At 39.6% G+C, this 23050-nt stretch overlaps 8 protein-coding genes across 8 annotated transcripts; 5 read left to right on the top strand and 3 right to left on the bottom strand.

Moving 5' to 3' along the window:
• Positions 1–2564: 2564 nt before the first annotated feature.
• Positions 2565–4279, bottom strand: I206_100327 (uncharacterized protein; the record flags this gene model as incomplete). Its single annotated transcript, XM_070202175.1, has 6 exons — positions 2565–2879; positions 3003–3297; positions 3380–3698; positions 3758–3838; positions 3899–4069; positions 4168–4279. The coding sequence occupies 6 exons, from the start codon at positions 4277–4279 to the stop codon at positions 2565–2567; spliced, it is 1293 nt and encodes a 430-aa protein (XP_070058276.1).
• A 651-nt stretch (positions 4280–4930) lies between these two features.
• On the bottom strand, positions 4931–6670 carry I206_100326 (uncharacterized protein; the record flags this gene model as incomplete). Its single annotated transcript, XM_070202174.1, has 9 exons — positions 4931–4994; positions 5074–5231; positions 5296–5466; positions 5562–5674; positions 5752–5880; positions 5949–6196; positions 6250–6348; positions 6405–6479; positions 6537–6670. 9 exons carry the CDS (start codon positions 6668–6670, stop codon positions 4931–4933), a joined length of 1191 nt encoding a protein of 396 aa, XP_070058275.1.
• Positions 6671–7042: 372 nt separating this feature from the next.
• On the top strand, positions 7043–8713 carry I206_100325 (adenylosuccinate synthetase; the record flags this gene model as incomplete). Its single annotated transcript, XM_019152775.1, has 6 exons — positions 7043–7052; positions 7114–7135; positions 7197–7366; positions 7432–7817; positions 7927–8428; positions 8511–8713. The coding sequence occupies 6 exons, from the start codon at positions 7043–7045 to the stop codon at positions 8711–8713; spliced, it is 1293 nt and encodes a 430-aa protein (XP_019014913.1).
• Positions 8714–10857: 2144 nt separating this feature from the next.
• On the top strand, positions 10858–12481 carry I206_100324 (uncharacterized protein; the record flags this gene model as incomplete). Its single annotated transcript, XM_019152776.1, has 4 exons — positions 10858–11537; positions 11612–11961; positions 12038–12205; positions 12279–12481. The coding sequence occupies 4 exons, from the start codon at positions 10858–10860 to the stop codon at positions 12479–12481; spliced, it is 1401 nt and encodes a 466-aa protein (XP_019014914.1).
• Positions 12482–13184: 703 nt separating this feature from the next.
• On the top strand, positions 13185–14462 carry I206_100323 (uncharacterized protein; the record flags this gene model as incomplete). The annotated part of the gene is made up of 3 exons (XM_070202173.1): positions 13185–13343; positions 13509–14132; positions 14217–14462. 3 exons carry the CDS (start codon positions 13185–13187, stop codon positions 14460–14462), a joined length of 1029 nt encoding a protein of 342 aa, XP_070058274.1.
• Positions 14463–14693: 231 nt separating this feature from the next.
• On the bottom strand, positions 14694–16498 carry I206_100322 (amidophosphoribosyltransferase; the record flags this gene model as incomplete). Its single annotated transcript, XM_019152778.2, has 5 exons — positions 14694–14833; positions 14905–15756; positions 15837–16215; positions 16282–16367; positions 16432–16498. The coding sequence occupies 5 exons, from the start codon at positions 16496–16498 to the stop codon at positions 14694–14696; spliced, it is 1524 nt and encodes a 507-aa protein (XP_019014916.2).
• An 863-nt stretch (positions 16499–17361) lies between these two features.
• Positions 17362–18694, top strand: I206_100321 (uncharacterized protein; the record flags this gene model as incomplete). Its single annotated transcript, XM_019152779.1, has 7 exons — positions 17362–17526; positions 17585–17869; positions 18077–18196; positions 18282–18346; positions 18423–18449; positions 18517–18597; positions 18652–18694. 7 exons carry the CDS (start codon positions 17362–17364, stop codon positions 18692–18694), a joined length of 786 nt encoding a protein of 261 aa, XP_019014917.1.
• A 995-nt stretch (positions 18695–19689) lies between these two features.
• Positions 19690–21913, top strand: I206_100320 (uncharacterized protein; the record flags this gene model as incomplete). The annotated part of the gene is made up of 12 exons (XM_019152780.1): positions 19690–19971; positions 20116–20262; positions 20371–20754; positions 20819–20854; positions 20913–20963; positions 21025–21087; positions 21146–21196; positions 21250–21306; positions 21369–21503; positions 21565–21612; positions 21677–21757; positions 21818–21913. The coding sequence occupies 12 exons, from the start codon at positions 19690–19692 to the stop codon at positions 21911–21913; spliced, it is 1431 nt and encodes a 476-aa protein (XP_019014918.1).
• Between the last annotated feature and the right edge of the window lie 1137 nt (positions 21914–23050).

Below are 23050 nucleotides of genomic sequence, written 5' to 3'. Positions count from 1 at the left end.
TGCCAATTCAAATCACCTCAGATTGTATGCTTGCTTTTGGTCATTGTGACCCCTAGATTGTGAGCTGACGAGAACATTTTTGCCCAACAGCGTAACCAAGAGCGCTTTGATGTACTGTACAATGTTGTTGCAAACCGCGCAAATACCTAGCACAAGCTGTTTATGTCATCTTGCAACACACTTCTCCATTCACCTCATCAATGTGTTTTCCTCAACCACTGAAACAGACGCCGTAGTTATATTCTGCTGGAACAAAGAAGAATGAGCCGCTGTGTGCGATAACTATGCCAGCGACAATGTATATATGAGAGGCAGAAAGAACCCGAACGAACGGATTAACATTATGAGCTTTTTAATCGTCTTTGATACACCAGTAAATCGACCAGGTAGATCATATATGGTCAAGTGCGAGTCAAGTCATTGTTCCAGTACAAAGAAAATATCTAATCGATCTCGTCAGCTCCGAAACGATCGTCTAGCTTTAAAACATCATTTTTCATCGAGTCCTATCTTTCTCTACGCCATGAAGTGCCCAGAAATGGCTAAACCTTCAGGAATGAGCGCGAATCTCGAGTCCATCGTCCTCTACGAATATGAAAATATTTCTTTAGGATATTGCAAGATGTATATGAATTATCTGATGGATTTATACCATCAGAGCAGACGAGTTACCGATTTAGTACGGACACTGCCGCTCCCAATCTGTTGTATCCGTGAAACGCTGCCATCTTCCCATAAGCGGCATGCATTGATGTGCATAACTTGCTCAGTAAACAATATATTGTAGAATCAGCGCGCATCAGATGAGCCGGTATTGTATTGGCTACTTCAAGCCCAAGTCTACAAAATATTTCATGTCCAATTTCTATCAGTCGATTTGTTTGTTCTCCTATCGCTATGATAGATTTCCTGTTAAGCCATATCCCAAAATATCACCTGCAAAGTATGATCAATGGTGAAAAGGAATAGGAAACCCCATTACGCGTACCATTCTGAGGTGGACATCGTAAGTGGAGGTTGATGTTCTACAAAGGTGCGCGGTGATAGGTGTTAAGCTAATTTAGGCATGTCAAGTGCCACGATCGGATTTGAGTTATTACCGTAATACCGCCGGTAAGATTTTTGATTTTTATGAAGAGTAACATGGTGGAGGTTGATTGTATCGCGAGGTGCATATAAACCAATATTATTTTGTATCTCTTGATGTTTCTTTTTTCTTTTTTCCATTGATCATACTTTGCAGGTAAGCCTACTACTACGTTTTCCTCCTTCTTCAAGAGTGTCTTTTGCATCCTTTCCATCGCGATTCACCTTCCCCGTTGGCTGTTATTGGAAGAGCGAATTTGCTGACTTTATTTCTTTGGTATTTTTAGGATTTCTGTATAGTCACTGTCTCTTTTTTGCTAGTCCATACTAGCCACATTTTCCAAGTCGAGGTGATGAAAAAGTTACCCATCCTACTCTTTCACAGAGACATTTAACCACTTTTTCTCTTTACTTCGGTAATGGATTTAGGAGGTTATCGAAGAAGCTGGCGATTTCTCGTGGACTCATCTTTTTCTTCGGAATTAGAAGAGGGACGGAAATTGTGGGTTTGGATGAGGCTTTCTGATCGACTTCCTTCTCAAGATTTCGATTTCGATTACTCTGCATTTTGCTGGAGGAAAGAAGGAGGTGTTGGTTTGGTGGTATAGATTTCATTCGTATTTGGATAATAGATAGATTTTCATAGGTGAGCATGCAATTTTATGAAAACATCACAACCAATTTTTACTTGCAAAATTTTCACTTCCAATATCACACCTCGCTTGCAACAATCCTCTCGCTTCTTCACATGCCTTTTCCCTTTCTTCTTCCACCCTTCATTTATCAATGATGACCTGAGTGCATTTGGCTTGAGGACTCTTGAATCCTTTTTGGGTTCAGGTCGTCGATGCTGAAAAAACCACGCTACCTTAAATTCAATTTCTGAAACGCTTCTTTTCGATGAAAATTTTCTCATCATCTGTTGAATGGATTGTATCGAAAGAATAAATAAGCTGATGATATCTGTTCGTCTATTGCTTAGTCGTACTTCCATCTTGTTGTTTTTCATCGTCATCACTTAATAAATAATATTCTACATGCATATCTGCTACCTAGTTCAATCAATGATTAATGTACATCGGTTGAGATTGAAGTTATGTCATATCATACGGCATATTGCACCACTTCTTTCAAAGAATCTTGACACTTCCATGATTTCTCCCTTGTTACTCAACTGTTATTCAGCGCGTTGCTGGATCTCGTTCAATTAACCTGCATGATAAAAGCGCCATTCCTGTTACTCTCCATCGTGGTATTCCAATGATGCTTAATGAGCTGGCATTCACAATCAACAATCACTGAGCTTGCGAAACATCTCTTGACGTTTGTCGTCGTAAAACATTCCAGACTAATGCAGCATGTAATATGGAACTTCATAGCTGTAATATCATTCTAACATACTACTTTGATAGTTGTTCTACTCGATATACTTCTTGCTTCAAAATACAATCTACAAACAACGCCTTAACCTTGTTATTTTAATTCTGATAACCCAAAGCAGCTTGTTTTCTTAAAACAGCATCAGTGGTTTTCCCTTTAGGTTGATTATAATTATCTAATTTCTCTTTTTCTTTTTCACCAATTTCTTCTTTTCCATTTACAATTTCACCATTAATTTCTTTTTCATTTTTCATTTCATTTATACAATTTATAAAATCTTCTATAGCTTGAGGTGTAATTTGATGATGAACTACACATCTTTCTCTACCTACAATTATAGGATTAGGTAAAGCTGCAAGACGAGCTGTTACTGCATCTAAAGATAATCCGATTTTTTGAGGTTGGAAGAAGACCTTTAAAAAAAAACGATTATACCCCTGTTAGCTCAATCTGTTTGTTTGTTTGTTCTTTTTCCGTTTTCTTTTTTTTTTGGTTTGTTTTTGGGGGCAAATTGAATGAAAATGTTATTGACTTACCATATTAGTATCAACTGGAGCTGCAATATCACAACCTAATTCTTTTAAACCAGATTCTAATCTTTTAGCTAATTGATGAGTATAAGCTAATCTTGGAAAATGATTTGTTAATGCGTAATCTGCTGAAGCTGCTAAACCACCACATTGTCTAATACCACCTCCAAAAGCTTTTCTAAACCATTTTGCACGTTCAATAAATTCTTTAGTACCAATTATTATTGATCCAATTGGTGCTCCAAGTCCTTTTGAAAGGCATAAAGAAGCTGAATCAAATGGAGCAAGAAGATCAGTTAAGCTAAAGTATAAATCAGCTTAAGGACTTTGATTTTTTTTTTTTTGAAAAAGTATTATAAGAAAGATGTCAGAAAAAAACTAACACAGTTTGTCTATCATTCTCATTATTTGAATCTAAACCTCTCTTTTCAATTTCATCAGCAGCAACATTCCAAATTCTAGCACCATCAAGATGTAATCTAATATCATGTTTTTTTGCTAATTTACCAATTTTAACAATTTCATCTTGTGGAAAAATTATACCACTTAAAGTGTTTTCAAGACAAATTAATTTAGTTGGTGCAATATGAATATTATTACCTAATTGTAATTGAGGTTCAATATCTTCTGCTGTTAAATATAAACCGTTTGAAGGGAAAAGTTGATGTGTTGTAGCTTGAGAAAACATTGCTATTCCACCAGCTACACAATTTATCATCAGCATTACGTTGAAAACCTACAACACAAAGTGTATAACATACCTTCCATTTTTTGTACGTGAGCTCTATAATCTAATATGATACTATGAGGAGGTTGTTTCATATGTGTACGAATAGCAAGTTCTATAAGAATTTTACCAATTCAGTTGAATAATCGACGATAAGTGTGACGGGATGACTCACGATTAGTCATGGTACCACTAACAGCGAACATAGCAGCTTCTTTTCCAGTCAACTTAGCCACTCTTCTTTCTAAAGCAGCGGTAGAAGGATCTTCGCCATATACATCATCACCTCTTGACGCTTTCAGCGAATGCAGCAGCTGAGCGTCGGTAGGTACAGTCAAAGTATCACCTAAAGTGGTATTAGATTAGCTTATCTTGGTAATAAATCAGGAAAAGCACTCGATAGGACGTGAATCTAATTGATGGAATACTGTGAAATCAACTCACTCCTGAAATCTCTAGCAATCCGTTGTAAACTTTCTACATTCTCTTTACCTCCTACATCGGCAGTAACCTCTGTCAAAGGATTATAAGGTATAGATGTAGATGGAATTGTCATTTTGATCAAAGTAGAATTGTGAAATGTTCGACGGGGATAAAGCTTGTTGATTATTATTTGATTGGGTTTGATATTGATAAAGTTGATTTTCCTATATGCTGATAATACAAATCGAGTCATTTACTTGGTTCACTCTGTGAACTATTTATACCTTTCTAGCAGGTTCTTATTCGCTTGTACGATTAGGAGAAATGGCAAATTCACAGAACAAAGAGGCTGAAAAAACGAATGGAACGACTGATGTCAATAAAATTATGGCCAATTTTCATGATAAGTATTTGCCATATTAAAAGATTATGGCCAATTTGTTATCTCAAGATTGGCCATAATAACTTTGTTGTGACACCTCGTGATTCGGTAAGGTACGGTCAGATCCGATTGCGCAAAGCGTCGCTTAAACGCAAGTGATTATCTCGTTCTGATATACGAGTAGTGCACCGAATTCTGGTACTCAGGCTTGCTATATATATATATAACGATCATCTATGCATCTACTCAAAATCAAATAGCCTATTGCTATGTATATGCACCGTAACTACAGAGATCGCGAATCCCGATCTACCCAAGACCAGTTGACCGGAACAGATACTAACGGTAATTAACCTCCTTTCAGGACCACAAATGTCCCGCCAAATGTTTATATACGCAAGGCTAGACTGGCCCGTGGCCTAACAAACTCTTGTTCCTGAACCCGGTATTGAATTGCAGTAGTGAGCTGAGAAAGAATTTGCATCGATTTAGCTTGACCAAACGTAGTAGGCAATATATACAGTACAACACAAAAAAAGACTTACTTTATATCTCTTACCCAACCACTTTCGCCGCCGACCCTCTCTATGCATGGTATTGGATACGGTGATTTTGTAATATGTACCGATTCTTTAGGATTCAACAAACAGACCTCCTTTCCGTCTATCGATAGCTCCGCCGAAGATCTGGCAAGGGGTGATATCTATGAAAAGAAGGGCAGTCGTTTAGTCTGTAATTCAATTTACTGAATTGAAAAATTCACTCACCTCTAGTTGTACGGATCCCCGACCTGGCAAGATGACTGTTCTGAAACTGAGCGATCTAGGCGCGATGGGAGTGAGTAAGAACGTATCCGTTTCGGGATGAGATATTGGTCCGCCAGCAGATAGGGAATACGCGGTTGAGCCTGTAGGCGTTGAAAGCAAGAGTCCATCGGCCTATCGATCATACAATATTAGACAGATTGGCCCCATGAGGTTGAAATTCAATGATGGACAAGTAGACTATGGTATATTTGACTTGCTGAACTCACCACAGCTTCGGTCAGATGTTGTCCATCAAAGTAAGCATCTACGACAGTCAAGTGCGCATGTCTGCCTCGATGCAGGGTAACTTCGTTCATTACTTGCCAGCCGGCATCACCGACTGAATGTACATGAGTGTCAGCTTAGCATCCAGTATAACTTCCAGAAAAGAAAAATTTCTGGAGCAGAGGATCTTACCTGATTTAGTACATCGGTCTAAAGGTTCACCTTTGACCGATAAAGGCTTACAAGCCAATCTCATCCTGTTCAATACCGATACCGGGCCATTTAAGGTATTTCGTATTGTCGATTTCATCGAGTCGATGTCTACCATAACAATCATGAGCGCTTTTATCGAGAATCGATTTGAACGAGTAAGACTGGGAAATGCTCACGAAAGGGTAATAAGAATCCCAATGAACCCATTGAAAAACTCAACACTGGTGGACATTCTCCTTGCGAGAATAGATTAGAAACGTGTAATATCGTACCGTCTCCTCCTATCGTCAAGACTAGATTTGTATGTAAAGGTAATAGATCCTCATCTCCGGAAGTTACTATCAAATCTCCGAAGTCTGGATGATCCGCTGCTGTGTGAGGTTCCACAATTAGCTTTAGGTGCGGATAAGTGGAATGTAGGTATCTAGCACAGACATCAGCGCTATTTGCGATGCCGAAGCGATCAATGAGGCTTACGATAATATGTCTCCCATTGCCTTTGTTGTTCGAGCATCATTCTTCTTTTGTACTAGCAGTAAAGTCGTAGGCGAAGAAGTCCATTCCGATAACTCGTGCCTATATTCAAGCACCATCAGTCACGGAATGCCATGACCAGCTGAGTCCAAGCCTACACAGGAGAGAATCTTGCAGCCCCCATAGCAGATGATTCAGCTTTCGGCCAATTACATGGTTGTAGGCGAGGTTTGCTAAAAGGGATAACGGCGTAAGCTGTCTTCGAATGGTGTACGCAGAAATTTGCTCACTTGATGATCTCCTTCTGGGTTGGTTGGGGTAAGTGTTTCAACTGGTGGATCGAGCGATACAAAGGACCTTTACGCTTAATGCCACGTATAGATGCCCTTACCAGAGGTGACACTAACGACGTCACGGCGTACATCTTCCGTGTTCTGCGAAGCTCTCGAAGATCACGATATTCAAGTTTTAGAAGCCGGAATTGAAGTAGTCAACAACAAACCTTTGGAAAGCTCAGGTGGAGGTGTCGAGGGGAGAATAGGAATATTATGAATGATGTGGATTTGTTGTCTTATATAGAGAATAAAGCCGAAACCTGAATACCCGCTTTACCCTGAAATTTGATTGATCCGTTATTATAGTCGTTATCAAAAAGTACTACCTTTAATATTGCTAATTTAGATTGACTCGTCGAGTGCCGACTAAGATAAAATGAATTCGGAAACATTATCAAAAACACTCTTCTTGAGAATAACCTTTTAAAGGTTGAGGTATCAAAACAAACAAATCTGCCAAAATGGCTCCTGGTAAGCTGTCTCTCATTCAATATATATCGGCTTGAGCTCATTTGTGTATACCCTCGTATAGCTCCCGAAGGAGTATCCGTAGTGTAGGCTTTCATCCATCTTTAAACGAAGTTGTAAACTATGCTTATATTTTCCTTGATACAGTCTCGGAGCCCAATGGGGTGACGAAGGAAAAGGAAAACTAGTAGATATCTTAGCTGCTGAAGCTGATATCTGTGCAAGATGTGCTGGTGGTAATAATGCAGGACACACTATCGTAGTCAGAAATGCTAAAGGTGAAAAGACAAGCTACGCTTTTAACCTCTTACCTTCTGGTGAGTCCTCTCATCGCGACATCTATACGGTAGTAATGGAATCTGATGGAGTGTTGTGATAATAGGCTTGATCAACCCTACATGTACTGCTTTCATCGGTTCTGGAGTAGTCGTTCACCTTCCTTCTTTATTCAACGAACTCGATACCATCGAACGAAAAGGATTAAAGGTTGCCGACCGACTAAAGATCTCAGACCGAGCACACCTTGTTATGGGTTTCCACCAAATCGTCGATGGACTTAAGGAGATTGAATTAGGAGGATCATCAATCGGTACTACCAAAAGAGGTATCGGACCCGCTTACTCTTCCAAAGCTTCTCGATCAGGTTTGAGAGTTCACCATCTTTACGACCCTTCTTTCGCCGCCAAATTCCGAAAATTGGTAGAAGGTAGATTTAAGAGATACGGACACTTTGAATTCGATACTGAAGGGGAAATCGAGATGTACCTTGTAAGTGAATTATCACTTGCCCTGTCATTTGTTCATCGCCTTGCGCGATGCCAACATGTGTCCAATTTGCCCTGTCTGGTATCAATTGCTGACTAAATACAAATCGTAGGCTTTCGCCGAAAGACTTAGACCATTCATCGTCGATGGACCATTATTCATGCACAACGCTCTTCAATCCGGCAAAAGAATTCTCGTTGAAGGTGCAAACGCTTTGATGTTAGATCTTGATTATGGTACATATCCCTACGTAACTTCCTCATCTACTTCGATTGGTGGTGTAGTTACTGGATTAGGTATTCCTCCAATGGCTATTAAGAAAGTTGTTGGTGTAATCAAAGCTTATACAACTAGAGTTGGAGGTGGACCTTTCCCATCCGAACAATTCGGTACCATTGGTGAAACTCTTCAAGAAGTCGGTGCTGAATGGGGTACCAACACAGGTAGAAGAAGACGATGTGGTTGGTTAGATTTAGTAGTTATGAAATATTCTACTATGATTAACGGTTATACTTCTCTCAATTTAACAAAACTTGATGTCCTTGATGGATTTGAGGAAATTAAGGTAGCTACTGGTTACAAGATTGATGGTGAACAAATTGATGGATTCCCTGGTAAGTTCATTCTCAGGCCTCTTTCCTTATCAACTCAACGGAAGAGAAAATTGATTCAAGCTCTGCTCGTTTATTCCTATAGCCGACCTCGATAGACTCGCAAAGGTAGAAGTCGAATATACTACCTTCCCAGGATGGAAAACTGATATTTCAAATTGTAAGACATATGAAGAACTTCCTGAGAACGCAAAGAAATATATCAAATTCATAGATGAATACTTGGGTGTAAAAACACAATATGTCGGTGTCGGGCCAGGCAGAGATCAAAATTTGATTATCTTCTAGATATCTCATCTATGTCCTAGTACAATTTGCGGAGTCAATAACAATGCATTGAATAGAATCATATAGCTATACACTGCATTCTTCGGAAACCCAGTTAAAGAAGTGAATCATATTTGACTGAGTCCGGATTCGTGATGAAGTTCGGGTTGCATCAACGAATGTCACTATCCGAGCCAATTGCACAGCAAGTGTGATTTCCTGGAAATAACTTGGCCAAGTTGATTGACTTTGCAATTATACAGGAACCTGTAGGTCGTCTTATTCCAAAACAAATCATTTAAGAAAGCCTTCGATCGCTCCAAGCGCAAGCTTGTCCTCTAGATCAGACAGATCACCAAAATATGGCGATGCAAAGAATATGACCTTGGAGTCGGAGATGGCTTGATTACTCCATGATTACACGTAGTCGTTACAACCGTGAACTTTAGCATCACTAGTGAAGAAAACAAAAACGTGAACACTTCATTAAAGCACATCGCAGCGCTTCTGAAACGGTTTTGAGTCTTTCATGATGACTGTGCATTCTATTCTTATTACCATGTTGTTCTATATATGATGATTCAATGCCAAGTTTAGGCGTCCAAAGATATATGTTTTTTTTTCGTAAAAATGAAGACATCCATTTTTCAGGTAAAGGAGGAGATAAACTTTATGTGAATAAATCAAGACGCGACTTACCTTTTACCCTTAAACAGTTGAAAACCGAAATGATTTATTTTGAGTAACATTTACATAACACATCAGATGGGATTTATACCATAGGAAAACGCCATTTACGAGTATACACTTTTGACGTTATTCATGTTTTCGCGTTATTTTGAATGCGAAGTTGATCAGGGCTCTGATTTGATTAGAAAAATGGAGTACATGATGAGAGGAAGAGCGCAGTTTTATATCGCGTCGTCACTAAAAAAGTTTGTTTTCGTAAAAACAAAATCCAGCCATTTTGTTTATTTTGCTCATTCAGCTTGATGTGAATGACATGTCTCGGAATCCTATACTCATCCTGTAGGATACCATGAGGAATCAATGATTACTGATGTGATGAAATGAATTTATCTTTATCATAAATTCTTTCAGATTTATACATCATCCTCTTCCTCCCTATACATCCCTTTTTAATCTTAGTCAGAGTAAACCCTTGGTGAGTGATTTTCTGGTCTATACCGTCTTCGTCACTGGTCAAAATCGAAATGCGCATTGTGGAGATGGAAATTTCTCAGCATAAGGGCAGGGTTTCGGACTGGATTTTCTTGACTCTTGCGAAACATCCCAAAGTGTTAAGAAGATCACGGTGCATGTAGAGGGAGCGACGGACTCCGAAGCGCAAGGAAATGTTGCATTTGTTTGCTCGTCGGCAGAGGCTCCCACTTCTGTCTTCTGTCTGCGAGCATGCGGACTTCGACGTACTTCTACACAGCCTTCTAGACATTTTACCGACATTTTACCGGACCATGCTTGATCTTGATGACACAGAAGGGAAACGATAGCTGACTTTTGTTTTACCCATATTCTCTTCCGTACTCACTCAAATCACATTCGTCCACTGAACGGCAACTGCACTCTTCAATCTACGATCGACACAACTCGGCCCTCGTCCCTGCGGCAACACGGATCTTTCTGAATGTCCACTTCAATCATTGTACCTGAAACTACATTGAAAACCCCTATCTAACACGACCTATCGACTTATCGCTTATTGTTCGAATTCTTGGCTCGCCGCTAATCCATCCTTACTTGAAAATATAACCTTACATCCATTACTCTTCGTTCTTATACCTTGTCAAATTGATCTTTCTATCACTTCATTGTATTTTATTACTTCCCGCCCACGATTTCACGGATCGTTACGTCCAACTCCTACAATAATCTTCAACAACGACTTGATGCCGATTGACGACCATATCAAACTTGACGTTGATTTTCTTGACCTCGACTTGACTTTCGCATTTTGTTAAACGTAGCTCGACATCCTACAAATCGCTGTGCGATATAACTTTCATTAGAACAAGTTCAAACTTCTATCAAAACCTAATTAGAAACACTTGACCAAATTTCGCCGGTCGAAAAAAATAATCAAATCCCTAGTGGAATCCCCCTCATAAGCGTTTTATTATTTTGCAAGTTGATAAAAACAAATCAAAATGCACATCTCAAACCTCTTATTACCTCTTTTAACCCTTTCAATCTCAACTCCAGCTGTTTCAGCTGTTCATATAAATCCTCATCATAATAAGAAATCTCTCTCTACTTCAGCTCAAAAGCAAATTAAACGAGAAGGTGTATTAGCTAGTGCACAAAAGAATAAAGTTAAGAGATTAGTTAAGAAAAAGAAGAGAGCAACATGTCAAGTTAAATTTAATGCTACTTCTATAGTTACTTCTTCTTCTACAGAAGCTACTTCATCTTCAACTTCGATAGTTAACGATGATACTTCTGCTATTCCAACATTAACCAATGCCAATGAATGGGCAAATGCGACTGGTACCGCCACTTCCACTTCATCTTGGGAAACAGAGTCTGCTTCTTCATCATCATCTTCCGTACAACCTTCTTCAACTACTTCAGCTAGTTCTTCTGAATCAACTTCAAGTTCTGGATGGTTCAAAGTTGAAGAGTGGTCTGGAAATTCATTCTTTGATAATGTTAATTTCTGGGAATGGAGTGATCCTACCCATGGAACAGTAGATTATTTGAATTCTGGAGATGCTTGGAATAGCGGTTTGATTAGTATCAACTCGAATAATAGAGCTGTAATGGCTGTTGATACTACTCAAGTCGTATCTGATGCTAGAAAATCAATTCGAATTCATGGAAATAAGATGTAAGTCGGAAGGCGTTTTAAACATTTATGTCTGCGGAGAATTGTAGCTGACGGGAATAATTTCTGAATCTTAGATTCACTGGTGGACTTGTCTTAATGGATGCTTATCATATGCCAACTGGATGTGGAACATGGCCTGCATGGTGGTCTAATGGTCCAAATTGGCCAGAAGGTGGTGAAATCGATATATTGGAAGGTATAAATGATTTCTCTCAAAATCAAGTTTCTTTACACACCGGAAATGGCTGTACTATGCCAAACACCATGAACAATAATCAAGTTGGACAATTAACTACTGGTTCTTTCGATTCTTATAACTGTGCTTCTTACGCTACTTCAAACCAAGGTTGTGGTGTTAGAGATTCTACTGATTCAAATGCTTATGGTGCTCCTTTCAACGCTATTGGAGGTGGTGTTTATGCTAGTGAGTTTGGTTCACTTTGATTAGTGCTATCCTTCCTAAATGAAAAAAATAATGAAGACTAATGAGATCTCTTCAGTGCGATGGTCTAAAGCAGGTATAACAGTTTGGTTCTTCCCTCGAACAAACATTCCATCAGATATTACTGCAGATGCTCCAAACCCATCTTCATGGGGAACTCCAATGGCCAATTTCCCATCAGACGATTGTTCACCATATCAATTCTTCTATGATCATTTCAACATCTGTAAATCCTTTTTTTTTCTTTTCTTTTCTATTTCCCTCTACGATTCTTTAATGCTGATTTTATGTTCTATTAGTTGATACTACATTATGTGGAGATTGGGCAGGTGCAGATGGAGTTTGGAATTATGCTGGATACGCAGGACAAGATCAATCTTGTGCAGCTTCAACAGGATATTCAACTTGTTCAGATTACGTTCTAAATAACGGAGCGGCCTTTGCAGACGCTTATTGGGAAGTCTCGTATGTTAAATACTTTAACTCTACCTCTGAAGTTTAGATGGGGTCGTTTTTTGGGAAAAAGTATTTGGATGACTTTAAACTCAATAATGATGATTGGCAAACGTGACGATTTCGATTTTTTTATAACGGATGGACAAATGAAACACTTATATATATCTCTTTAACAAAATTAAGAGAAAAAAGTGGAAAAAGCCATAAGACAGTTCCTCTCCTTCCTTTGTATTCTCTTTCGAACTTCTTTTTCCCAAGGTAGGTAGGTATATCAAGATTTATATAGTATATGATCTTTGATGGATATTTCATTCTTTCTTCGTATTTTGATAGGTTTTATAGTTCTTTTGTTTTTTGGATGACCCGATGCAAGGTATTCATGACTACAAGCCCGTACTGTATGGGACATATTTCATATACTGTAGGGATTGAGGAGTGGACGACACATTATACCACTGAACAATATGATTGCGAAGAATATAAAGAAAATGCATCTTAGCCAAAGACAAAAGAGTTCGGAAACAGGCCTACCATATGGCCAATAAAGAGCTCGACTTTTCCAAACCTCCACTCGTGTTGACCAGTCCTCGCTTCCCGACTCATACTTATTTGCAAGGTATTTTACATGGATTGTCTGTCATTGCACATCTTACAAACTACCATACTCAATATAGCGAGTCATTAGAGCTGTGAGAGACCTGCGCTACAGTTTGCGGTAGATTGTAAAACACTCCGTCTGTTATCAGGATATGCCCCATAGTCATCATTCACATTCTGGACAATTCTGTCGACATGCTAAAGACAATTTGGAGGAAGTCGTTCAGGAAGCTATACGGCAAGGCTTCCAGGTATATGGATTAAGTGAACATGCTCCTAGATATAGAGTGGAAGATCTTTTCCCCGAAGAAGTGAGTACGGTCCGCTTTTGCTATCAAGTTCAAATGGATTTTCAAGAATCACACACTTAATATCATATAACATTTGCGATATCAATCATCAGTATTGACACTTATAAGAAATATCATGTATGTTCATAAAGAGTTTACTAACCAAATTCATCTTATTTCACTCAGGCCGATCTTCAACCTTCGGATCTTCTCAAAATATACCTTGAATTCCTCTCAACAGCTAAATCATTAAAACTCAAATACGCTTCAAAAATTAAATTACTTATTTCAATTGAAACAGATTATATAACTGAAATAGATTTTATTAAAACTTCTAAATTATTAAAAAATGAAATTCAAAATATAGATTATATTGTAGGTAGTGTACATCATGTTAATGGAATTTCAATAGATTTTAATAAATTAACATTTTTAAAATCAATTAAATATTGTAAAAAAAATGAACAAGGTAGAACAATGAATCCAGGTCCACCACCTTTTTTAGAATTAGATTCAGAATCTGAAGAAGAAATAGAAGATTTAAAAGAAGAAGAAATAATAATTTTTTTAAATAATTATTTTGATCAACAATTTAATTTAATTTATAAATTTAAACCTGAAATTATTGGTCATTTTGATTTATGTTTACTTTGGATACCTAATTTTAATTTTAAAAAAAATAAATTAATTTGGGAAAAGATTAAAAGAAATTTAAAAAAAGTTATTGAATATGGTGGATTATTTGAAGCTAATAGTGCTTCTTTGAGAAAAGGTTGGAATACAAGTTATCCAAGTAAAGATATTTTAAATGTAATTTTATTAATTAATAATATCTTAAACTTGTATTTCTATTTATATTAAAATGATGCTGATTTGTTGAATCGTAACTTTTAGCTCATCGTTTCGTTGGGCGGTAAGATATGTTTATCAGACGATTCTCACGGTATATCATATGTCGGATTGAATTACAAGAAAATGCGAGATTACTTAGTAGATCAAGGTGTCACAGAGATTTGGTATTTAGTATCTTCAGTGGAGGACATGCAAGAAGGAGATGAAGAAATAAAAAATGATAGGGGAAAAGTATTCGCCAGGAAGATGGTCGGATGGGACAAGCACCCATTCTGGAATGATAAATAGTGTTCAATATTGACAAGCATCCTAGCAATGCACAAATCAACATAGTAAAGACAGCATCTGTATACATGCGGTGATGAATCCCAGACAATTAGACAAGATTTACGACTAAGTCGATTTTGTTTTGATTTATGTGTATATATGCTAGATAATCCTACATATTTTTCCTCCATTGCACAACCGTGAGATACGATATAATCGTAAGATTCCTGCTCCAATTCGATCGCCTGTACCCTATTGACCGTACCAAGAGTTATGTAATCCGATTGTATCGTTTGGAGAAGGCATGCCAGTAGCTCCAAGTTTAGGTGAGTGATTTGCTAAACCCATAAGTGAGTCAGACCTGTGCATGGAGATCAAAGAGTCTGCCCCGTCTACATGAATCGAAGATTCGTCAGCCAAGAAAACCATTAGACAATTGGCTGTCAGAAAAGACCGGACTCACTCATAGGTCCACTGCATCCTCCTTCGGTAGCTTCCACAGCTTCGAAAGTCTGCTGCTTCTTCTTCGCCTTGGCATTATCATTCCTTAATCTTTGAATGTGTTCCAAATACCTCTCATCGACCCCTCCGGTGACATATTCACCCGTGAATACTGAACAGTCAAATTGCTTAATGACAGGGTTGAATTGTCTACATGATTCCACCAGATCCTCTAATGTTTGATATATCACTAAATCTGCACCGATATGCTCTGCGATCTCTTCCGTCGTTCGCCCGTGAGCTATCAACTCATGAGGCGAAGGCATGTCGATACCGTATACGTTGGAATACCGGATTGGTGGAGCACAAGAAGCGAAAATGACACGTTTGGCTCCAACATCTTTAGCCATTTGAACAATCTCTTTCGAAGTAGTTCCTCGTACGATAGAATCATCGACGAGCATTACTGTCTTCCCAGCGAATTCTTCAGGCATAGCGTTGAGTTTTCTTCGGACGTTCTTCCTTCTTTGCGTTTGACCGGGCATAATGAAAGTTCTTCCGACGTATCTGTTTTTGACGAAACCTTCTCTATATGGTATGTTCAATGCTTGAGCACAATTTAAAGCAGCAGTTCTAGAAGTATCTGGGACAGGAATGACTACGTCAATCTCAATATTGGCTTTGACCAATTCCTTCTTGACTGTTTCAGCTAACAAATCACCCATCTTCATCCTTGATCGGTAGACTGATATACCGTCAATGGTCGAGTCAGGTCTGGCAAAGTAAACGTGTTCGAAAATATCTGGTGCGAATGCTTGAGGTTGAGCAACTTGTCGACGGGAAATGTTGTTTCGAGTGATGATAATCGCTTCACCTGGACATTGAACATGTTTATGAGCCACACGGCCCATCTTCAAGCAAAGCTGTAGCAAAATGGAGAGACTGATGACTTACCAGCTTTCACATCCTCCCATTCGGTGAAACCCAAACCTTGAGCTACAACACTTTCGCTAGCAACCAAATAATCCAAACCACCTCGTGCACCTTTTCTAGTAGCAATACCAGCGGGTCTAATACCGTTAGGATCTCTGAAAACGATCAATCCGAAACCAGCAATCATAGCTACACAAGCATAGGCACCGATACATGTTCTAGTGAGATCTCCAACAGCTGTAAAAATATCTTCTTCGTTAATACGGAATTTACCGGTTTTTTGCAGGTTGTTGGCAAGGATGTTAAGAAGGAGTTCGGAGTCTGAGTCGGTGTTGATGTGTCTATGAGCATCAACATCGAGATATTGTCGGAGAGACGGGGTATTAACGATATTCCCGTTCTATAAAATCCCACATAATTAGCAGACATTCCCCCGGAATGTGATCATTCAAAGGCAAAGACTTACATGGGCGAAAACAATACCATAAGGAGAATTGACATAGAATGGTTGAGCTTCGGCGTGAGCAGAACTTCCGGCTGTAGGGTATCTCACTGCGTACAAAGAAGGACAACGATTAATCTACATGTGCCACGATAAATAAGATTGTATACTCACCGTGTCCGACACCCATCCACCCTTTGAGGCCAGCAACAGCAGGCGCATCAAAGACATCTCTGACCATACCATTGGCTTTGACTTGGTAGAACCTACCACCTGACCCGCAGGTTACTATACCAGCTGCATCTTGTCCTCTGAAGGAGATGTACTTAGTCAGCATAAAGCTCATTCGCAGCTAGCGAAGAAGATGGACATACCGATGTTGCAAGAGCGAAAGACCCTCAGCGCTACACCCTTATGTCAGTGTCTGTCCAATCATTAAGTCCGTATCATTCAACTTTTTACGCACATCTCAGTACCAGCCAATGTGGTTTGAGTAGCCAAGGGATCATGGAGGAGTAAACCGAGAATACCACACACTAGTATTTTGGAAGGGATTAGTCAGCTTCGTCACCTGGAAACATGCATCAAGTCTTCAACGCTAGACTTACTCGTTCCGGATAAGGAGCTGAGTAAGGGGAAGAGAAGAGGGTAAGGGTGAGGTGTGATAAGTGAGATTGATATGTATACAACAATATATCGACACCTAAAAGAAAGGTAAAAGGGGAGATTAGGTCAATTTCAACTTTTTTAAACTTTTTCCTTTTCTTTTGCTTTCGTCAACATGAATTCCGGTACGGTGAGACGCGAGTCGGATAACCCGGTGGCAATACTTCAATATTAATTAGACTCAATTACAAAATAATCCTAATCAATTATAGTCCGAAATGGCTTTGTTCGGCTATCTCCTTATTTAACAAATCGCGTGCTTGATGGAGCTTAATTGCCACATCATTATGTGCCTGATCAATGGGTCCCCGGTGATGTCAAACTAGTAGGCGAGCATGCAATGTTGCTCGAGGAATGATGGTATAATTACCCATCAAAACATGAAGCCCGACTCTTTGCGTGTATTGGTGTATTGACAAAGTAAATCACATAATCACAATGGCACCTAAAAGCTCAACTTCTGCTGCTCCACCTTCTTCTCGGAGATCAGCCAGGATCGCTGATCAACCCAAATCCTCATCCGGCTCAGCTCCTGCCAACGGGGATGGAAAGGTAACGTCGAAGAAAGAGACAGTCTCCAAAAAAGAGCCCAACTCGAAGAAGGTTAGTCAAACGGATTCTAGCTAGTACTCCATTGACTTCAGCTTATTTGACGCGTTAGAGAACTGCCGAAGAAACCAACGGGGCAACAGAAACCAAGAAGACTAAAGCTGAAGAACCTAAATCAAAGTCCACCAAAACTGCTTCCAAGAAAGAGGACAGCAAAGCTGAAGCGGAGAAGAAAGAAGAAGCACCTGCTTCTGCCAAAGCTGATACTGGCTCTAAAGGAGCCTTGAAAGTTGGTGATAAATTGCCTAAGATCACTTTGAAGGATAACGAAGGTACCGATATAGATGTTAGCTCATTAGCTGGTGATAAAGGTGTGGTCATATTCTTGTACCCAAAAGTGAGTGAAGCTCCCAGTATCATCCTATGTACTTCTGTCGCTTCATCTCGCTTCCTGCGTGATCGACATTTCTCCCATCCGATCTACGCCATGCTTTTCTCGAAATGGCGGTCGCGCGTCATTACCCCTTGCAGCCCGCCATGGTCCGTCTGAATCTCTCATGGGGCTCGGAAACACAATGTTGACATCCACTTCCTGTACTTTCAGGCCGATACTCCAGGATGTACTACTCAAGCTTGCGGATACAGAGACCACTTGAAGGAAATACAAGATCACGGTTATGACATCTACGGTTTATCGAAGGATAAATCGGAAGCTCAACAAAAGGTGAGCGATGTCAAGTTGAACCTGCCAACCAACAGCTCCATTGATTATGAAGTGTGATGTCTGACATGTCCCTGAAAATTGACAGTGGATCAATAAGAAGAATTTGACCTACAAATTACTCTGTGATCCCGAAAGCAAGCTGATCAAAAGGTATGTCTACTGTATTCATAGGTTACAATCTTAGAAGGTCGGTAAAGAGTCTCGCTAATTCTCTTCATCCTTGCAGATTGGGGGCATTTGTTCAACCCAACAAGTGAGCTCAGCTACACCGAACAGTGCTACCTGAAGGGCTGACATCTGCTAACGTGCTTTGATATTAGTACCAAGAGATCTCATTTCATTTTTGAGAAAGGTACTGGCAAATTAGTTGACATCGCTCTCGGTGTAAAGCCAGCTGATGAGTAAGCCAACTCCCTCGAATTTAACATTAAGCAATCTGATTAATCTTTTGATAGCCCTACCAACGTTCTGAAATTCCTGGACAAACATCACAAGTAGTATCTACACTAGAGTCACGAGCAAAAGGAGTAAAGGGACGAGGGCATGCAAATTTGGTAGCGTAGGTTTTATCTGCTAAATATCTGATCATACATGCAGTTGTATATAAAAATCGTACATCTTATAATTACCTACACGTTGTCAACATTGCAATACTCGGTATTATCACCAGCGCCAAGAGATCAGCTGATGTCTCAAGCAATCTCCATCTCGACATTTCGTCATCGAAGTTGACTAAAATACAACGATTGTTCTCAGTGTCTAGGCTGACGTTCTTTTATGGGGATATGTTTTGCTGCTGGATTATGGCTCTTGTTGAGCTAGAGGAAGCAGTCAAGCTGCGGAACACGTGGATATTAGGTAGTATGTCTGACTCATCTTCTTTCTTTGATGTACTGAAAATGGCGCTGTACCATACGCTGATGCATTCTTTCGATCAAAGACCTGAACTGGGATGGTGAGTGTGGGGAAAATGACAGGTCATAGCGCTCTTGTGTCGAAAATCTAATCAACTTTTGGCTTTTAGCTTTCGTCATTGGTACAGCAGTCCATTGCTGATGTCTGATCACATCTGGCCGCACGGACCTGATCAGAAACAGAGTGTTGTAAGACCAATCCGGTGAAAAAGTCAATAAGTGATGCCAAGAACAGACAATAGATCTAAGCGAACACGTTTCATGAGTTGAGGGGTCCTTTAGCACCAATTCAACATTACAAAGTATGAGGTAGGTGAGTCAACTTCTATCAAAATACAGTCATGCAAACTTTTGATTGATGGAGGCTGTGTTAATGCACTTTCATGTCTTCTCGTGTTGTAGTGATCGAGGCAAATGTTGGGTTAATATAGGTAGATCTGAAAGGTATATAGACCCCTGCATCTTCGTGGTTGACTTTGCTTTCTCTTCTTCTCTTTCTCATTTTCAACTTTTATTTTTTCTTCTACCTTACTGAATAAAATTCAACTTCACTCTCTTTTCATCGTATATAATAGTAATATGTACGCTAGTCTTACTAAAACTCTACTTCCTCTCTCCCTCTTGAGTAGCACTTTAGCCGGTGTTATTCGAATAAGAGGTGATGATGAAGATAATTCTTCTTCTGATCCTAAGAAACATCATAACGACAACAACAAAGATCATAATGATAACGACAACAACAGCAACCCTGTTTCTCCCGAATTCATCGGCTGCGTTAGTCGAACCTTCTTCAACCTGGTATCAAGCGATGACAATTTCGACGGTGACTTTTCGGAGCAACCTGATCTTCAAACTTGTATTGTGAGTGCCCTTTATGCCATCGTCTTCATCTTTCTTCTACCTCCACACCCTTGCTCTAAACACTGATTCAATCTTCGCTCCCACCCGTCGCTTCATACGACCCAAACTCTATGTAGAACATTACTGACCTTGCTTGTATGGTAGAGCTATTGTGTCGATGACAAATTCAGATATACCTATTGGGATGCCAACAAAAAGCAATGTTATTGCTCTCCCGCTCAACGACCTGATGCCGCACAGATTAGAGACAACGACGTCAAAACCGGACGATGTAAGAATAGGGATGCCATTGTGAGTACAGTCTTTCTCTTTTTACTCACTCACCCGCTCTCATCTCCCTTCCTAGCCTCGTATATATCCCTTTACTCTTCACTGCTGATGAAACCCCTTCTCGATCAGGTCTTCCTCAATAATGCCACATTCAAGTTCGGTGGCTGCTTTGACCCTCCTTCCGGCAACGTTTCCAGCTACGGTGTAACTCCTGTCGCCCGCTTCAGTACTACTTCTGTTCGAGACTGCTTTGTCCATTGTGACGAGCCTTGTCGAAATCAGTTCATCGATGTAGTCGGCATCACCCCTCGATTCGATCCAGCTCTTTACAGCTTCGCATACGACTGCGAGTGCTTCGACATCGACTTGTCCAAGACATACCCCTTAATCAACCGAACTTGCGCCATCGATTCCGTCTTTGGCTATGCTAGAGGTGAGCCCAATGACGATGATCATCATAAGAAAGAGGCCAAACGAGGTGAATATGATGATGAAGACTGGTATGGAAAGAAGGTGAGCTACACCCTACCCCAATCTGCATCACCTAGACCCGTCCACTGAGATTTGGATCTGATAGTACCATCACGAGCAGGGTGCAGATCATGACCACAAGGTGAGCCTCTTCTATAAGCCAGCTCTAGCGCGCTGATGCAATCTGATTTCATGGACAGGATAACGACGATGATTCGGAGGACTACGATGAGGAATACAATGATAAAGATGTGAGCTAACTTCTTTAATTATCGATGTATAATGTACTGAGAGCTGAGGAACCTTATACAGCATCACGAACACGAACTTATAAAAGGTGGTGACCTTACACATGAGTATCCCCCCCAAGAGGAGGTAAGCTAGTCGTTATACTCCAACTTTCCTGAGAGGTATTCTGACCAACCTCTGACAGGAATCTAAGAAGCACCATGGCGGAAAGTATGAAGCAAACGACGACAATGACGTGAGTACTCGTATGACTGTCTCCGCGCAGAAAGCGGCTGACCAGCTTACCAGTACGACCATGGCAAGGACGATGAAGGAGATGATGGTGCTTTGTTGGAAGATGCAGAAGTGAGAGCTCTATTCTATGACTTGTTGTGCGAAGGAGTCTCGCTGACAATATGGTCTTACAGTATGACGGCAAGCACCACGACGATGACAACGGTAAAGATCATGAGAATGATGGAAAAGATCATGAGGGTGATGGAAAAAATCATGAGAATGATGGAAAGAATCATGAGGACGATTCGAATGAGGACAAGCAAGATGTAAGTCCTGCTCCTTTTGGAAATACTGAGATCGAGCCATTACTGATTGCAATGAATATAGTACGGAAAATGGCACGATCACGATAATGATAACAATGACGACAACGATGTAAGTGTCACACGCATCGGAAGTAACAGTATTGGACCCAGTAGCTGATGAAATGACGATACAGAAATGCGAAGACCACAATAAGAATGAAGTTAACGACGGTGAAGATGATTATGATGATTTAGAAATGCATGGAAACAAAAAGGTGAGTGGTGAAATCGTTGAACTGGTGATGATGACACTGATTTTCCCTGTTGCACGATAGCACCATGAGGGAAAATCTGGTGGAAATAAAAAGGCTCACGACTATCAAGGAGATGAGTATGAGTCGGACTACGGCTACTACAGGAGAGGTAGGTGAAAAATGTTGCGCATGAACATTGCTGACAGATCCATTATACACAGCTTGATCGCCCACAGTTTGGGAAGGGAAAATGGGTAAAATAGCTTGTATCTATTCTGTCGGGTTTGTAGATTAAGCTTCATAGTACCAACATGTCTGATTGAAATGTCATTTGTATATATACCATGCATAGCTGTGAATCACTCATTATTATGGAACAATGTCAATAAAACGCTACAATCCGAAAGTTTAAAAGAGATTGCTCATCGAACTCCTCGTCATTACTTAGACATTAACAACTTGTAAGTCCCTCTTAATGCTGAACCATGATTGTACCTGGTCGCAACGGATTGTCTCAACGTGTTCAAGGCGACGCAGGAAGTTGAAAAGATGGTCAGACTGAACGGTGAATGCATATTTAAAGACACGCTCAAGGTGTGATCCTCATCTTTCGTTTAGTCTTTCCACATCTAATTTCCACCATGGTTAGTCATATGACATTCCCAATACTCTTAACTACTTTTGTAGTTTATCTTTCATTCAATATCTTCTCCATTCAGATTTACGCCTTGATCCCTTTTCCGCAGGGTGTGTTACGGGAAAATACTTTCACAATTATATCATCAACCGCGATGGCTCGTCAACAACACACGTCAATAAGAAATATTGTAAAATGAGTATTGATTAATTAGTGTGCTGATAAAGTAGGAAAGTCTGAATTAATGATTGAAAAGGAACAATGCAATACAACTGGATTCAAATATGCTTATTTTTAAAAAAAGAAAGTCAAAAATGGTTTTTGTACAAGTAATGATAGGAAATCACCACCTGCAAATCAACAAGTAAGAGGTATTGAAAATGTAGGTAGATTTGAAGATGAACATGCTTCAGTGAGTTTGTATTCAAGAATTTCCTTTGTTAAAAAAACAGATTTGAATTAGTCATTTGATTTCTTTTTTTCCAAAAGAAAGTTTGATTATTTATCATCACCTTTTTAAATTTTATAAATGTTATAATACAATACAAGGATTCAACTTCACGTTAAAAGTTTTTACAAATAATTATTGAAGAATGTTTAGATTTTTTTGTAAAGGAATTAGGAAATGATTTTGATAGTTGGGGTAATTTCTTTTATACCTTATATTGAATTAAGTA

This window comes from Kwoniella pini, chromosome 1 (assembly GCF_000512605.2).
Source record: "Kwoniella pini CBS 10737 chromosome 1, complete sequence".
Classification (NCBI taxonomy): domain Eukaryota; kingdom Fungi; phylum Basidiomycota; class Tremellomycetes; order Tremellales; family Cryptococcaceae; genus Kwoniella; species Kwoniella pini.
Note: the sequence above shows the minus strand (reverse complement) of the source record. Positions and strands in the feature narration are given on the sequence as shown.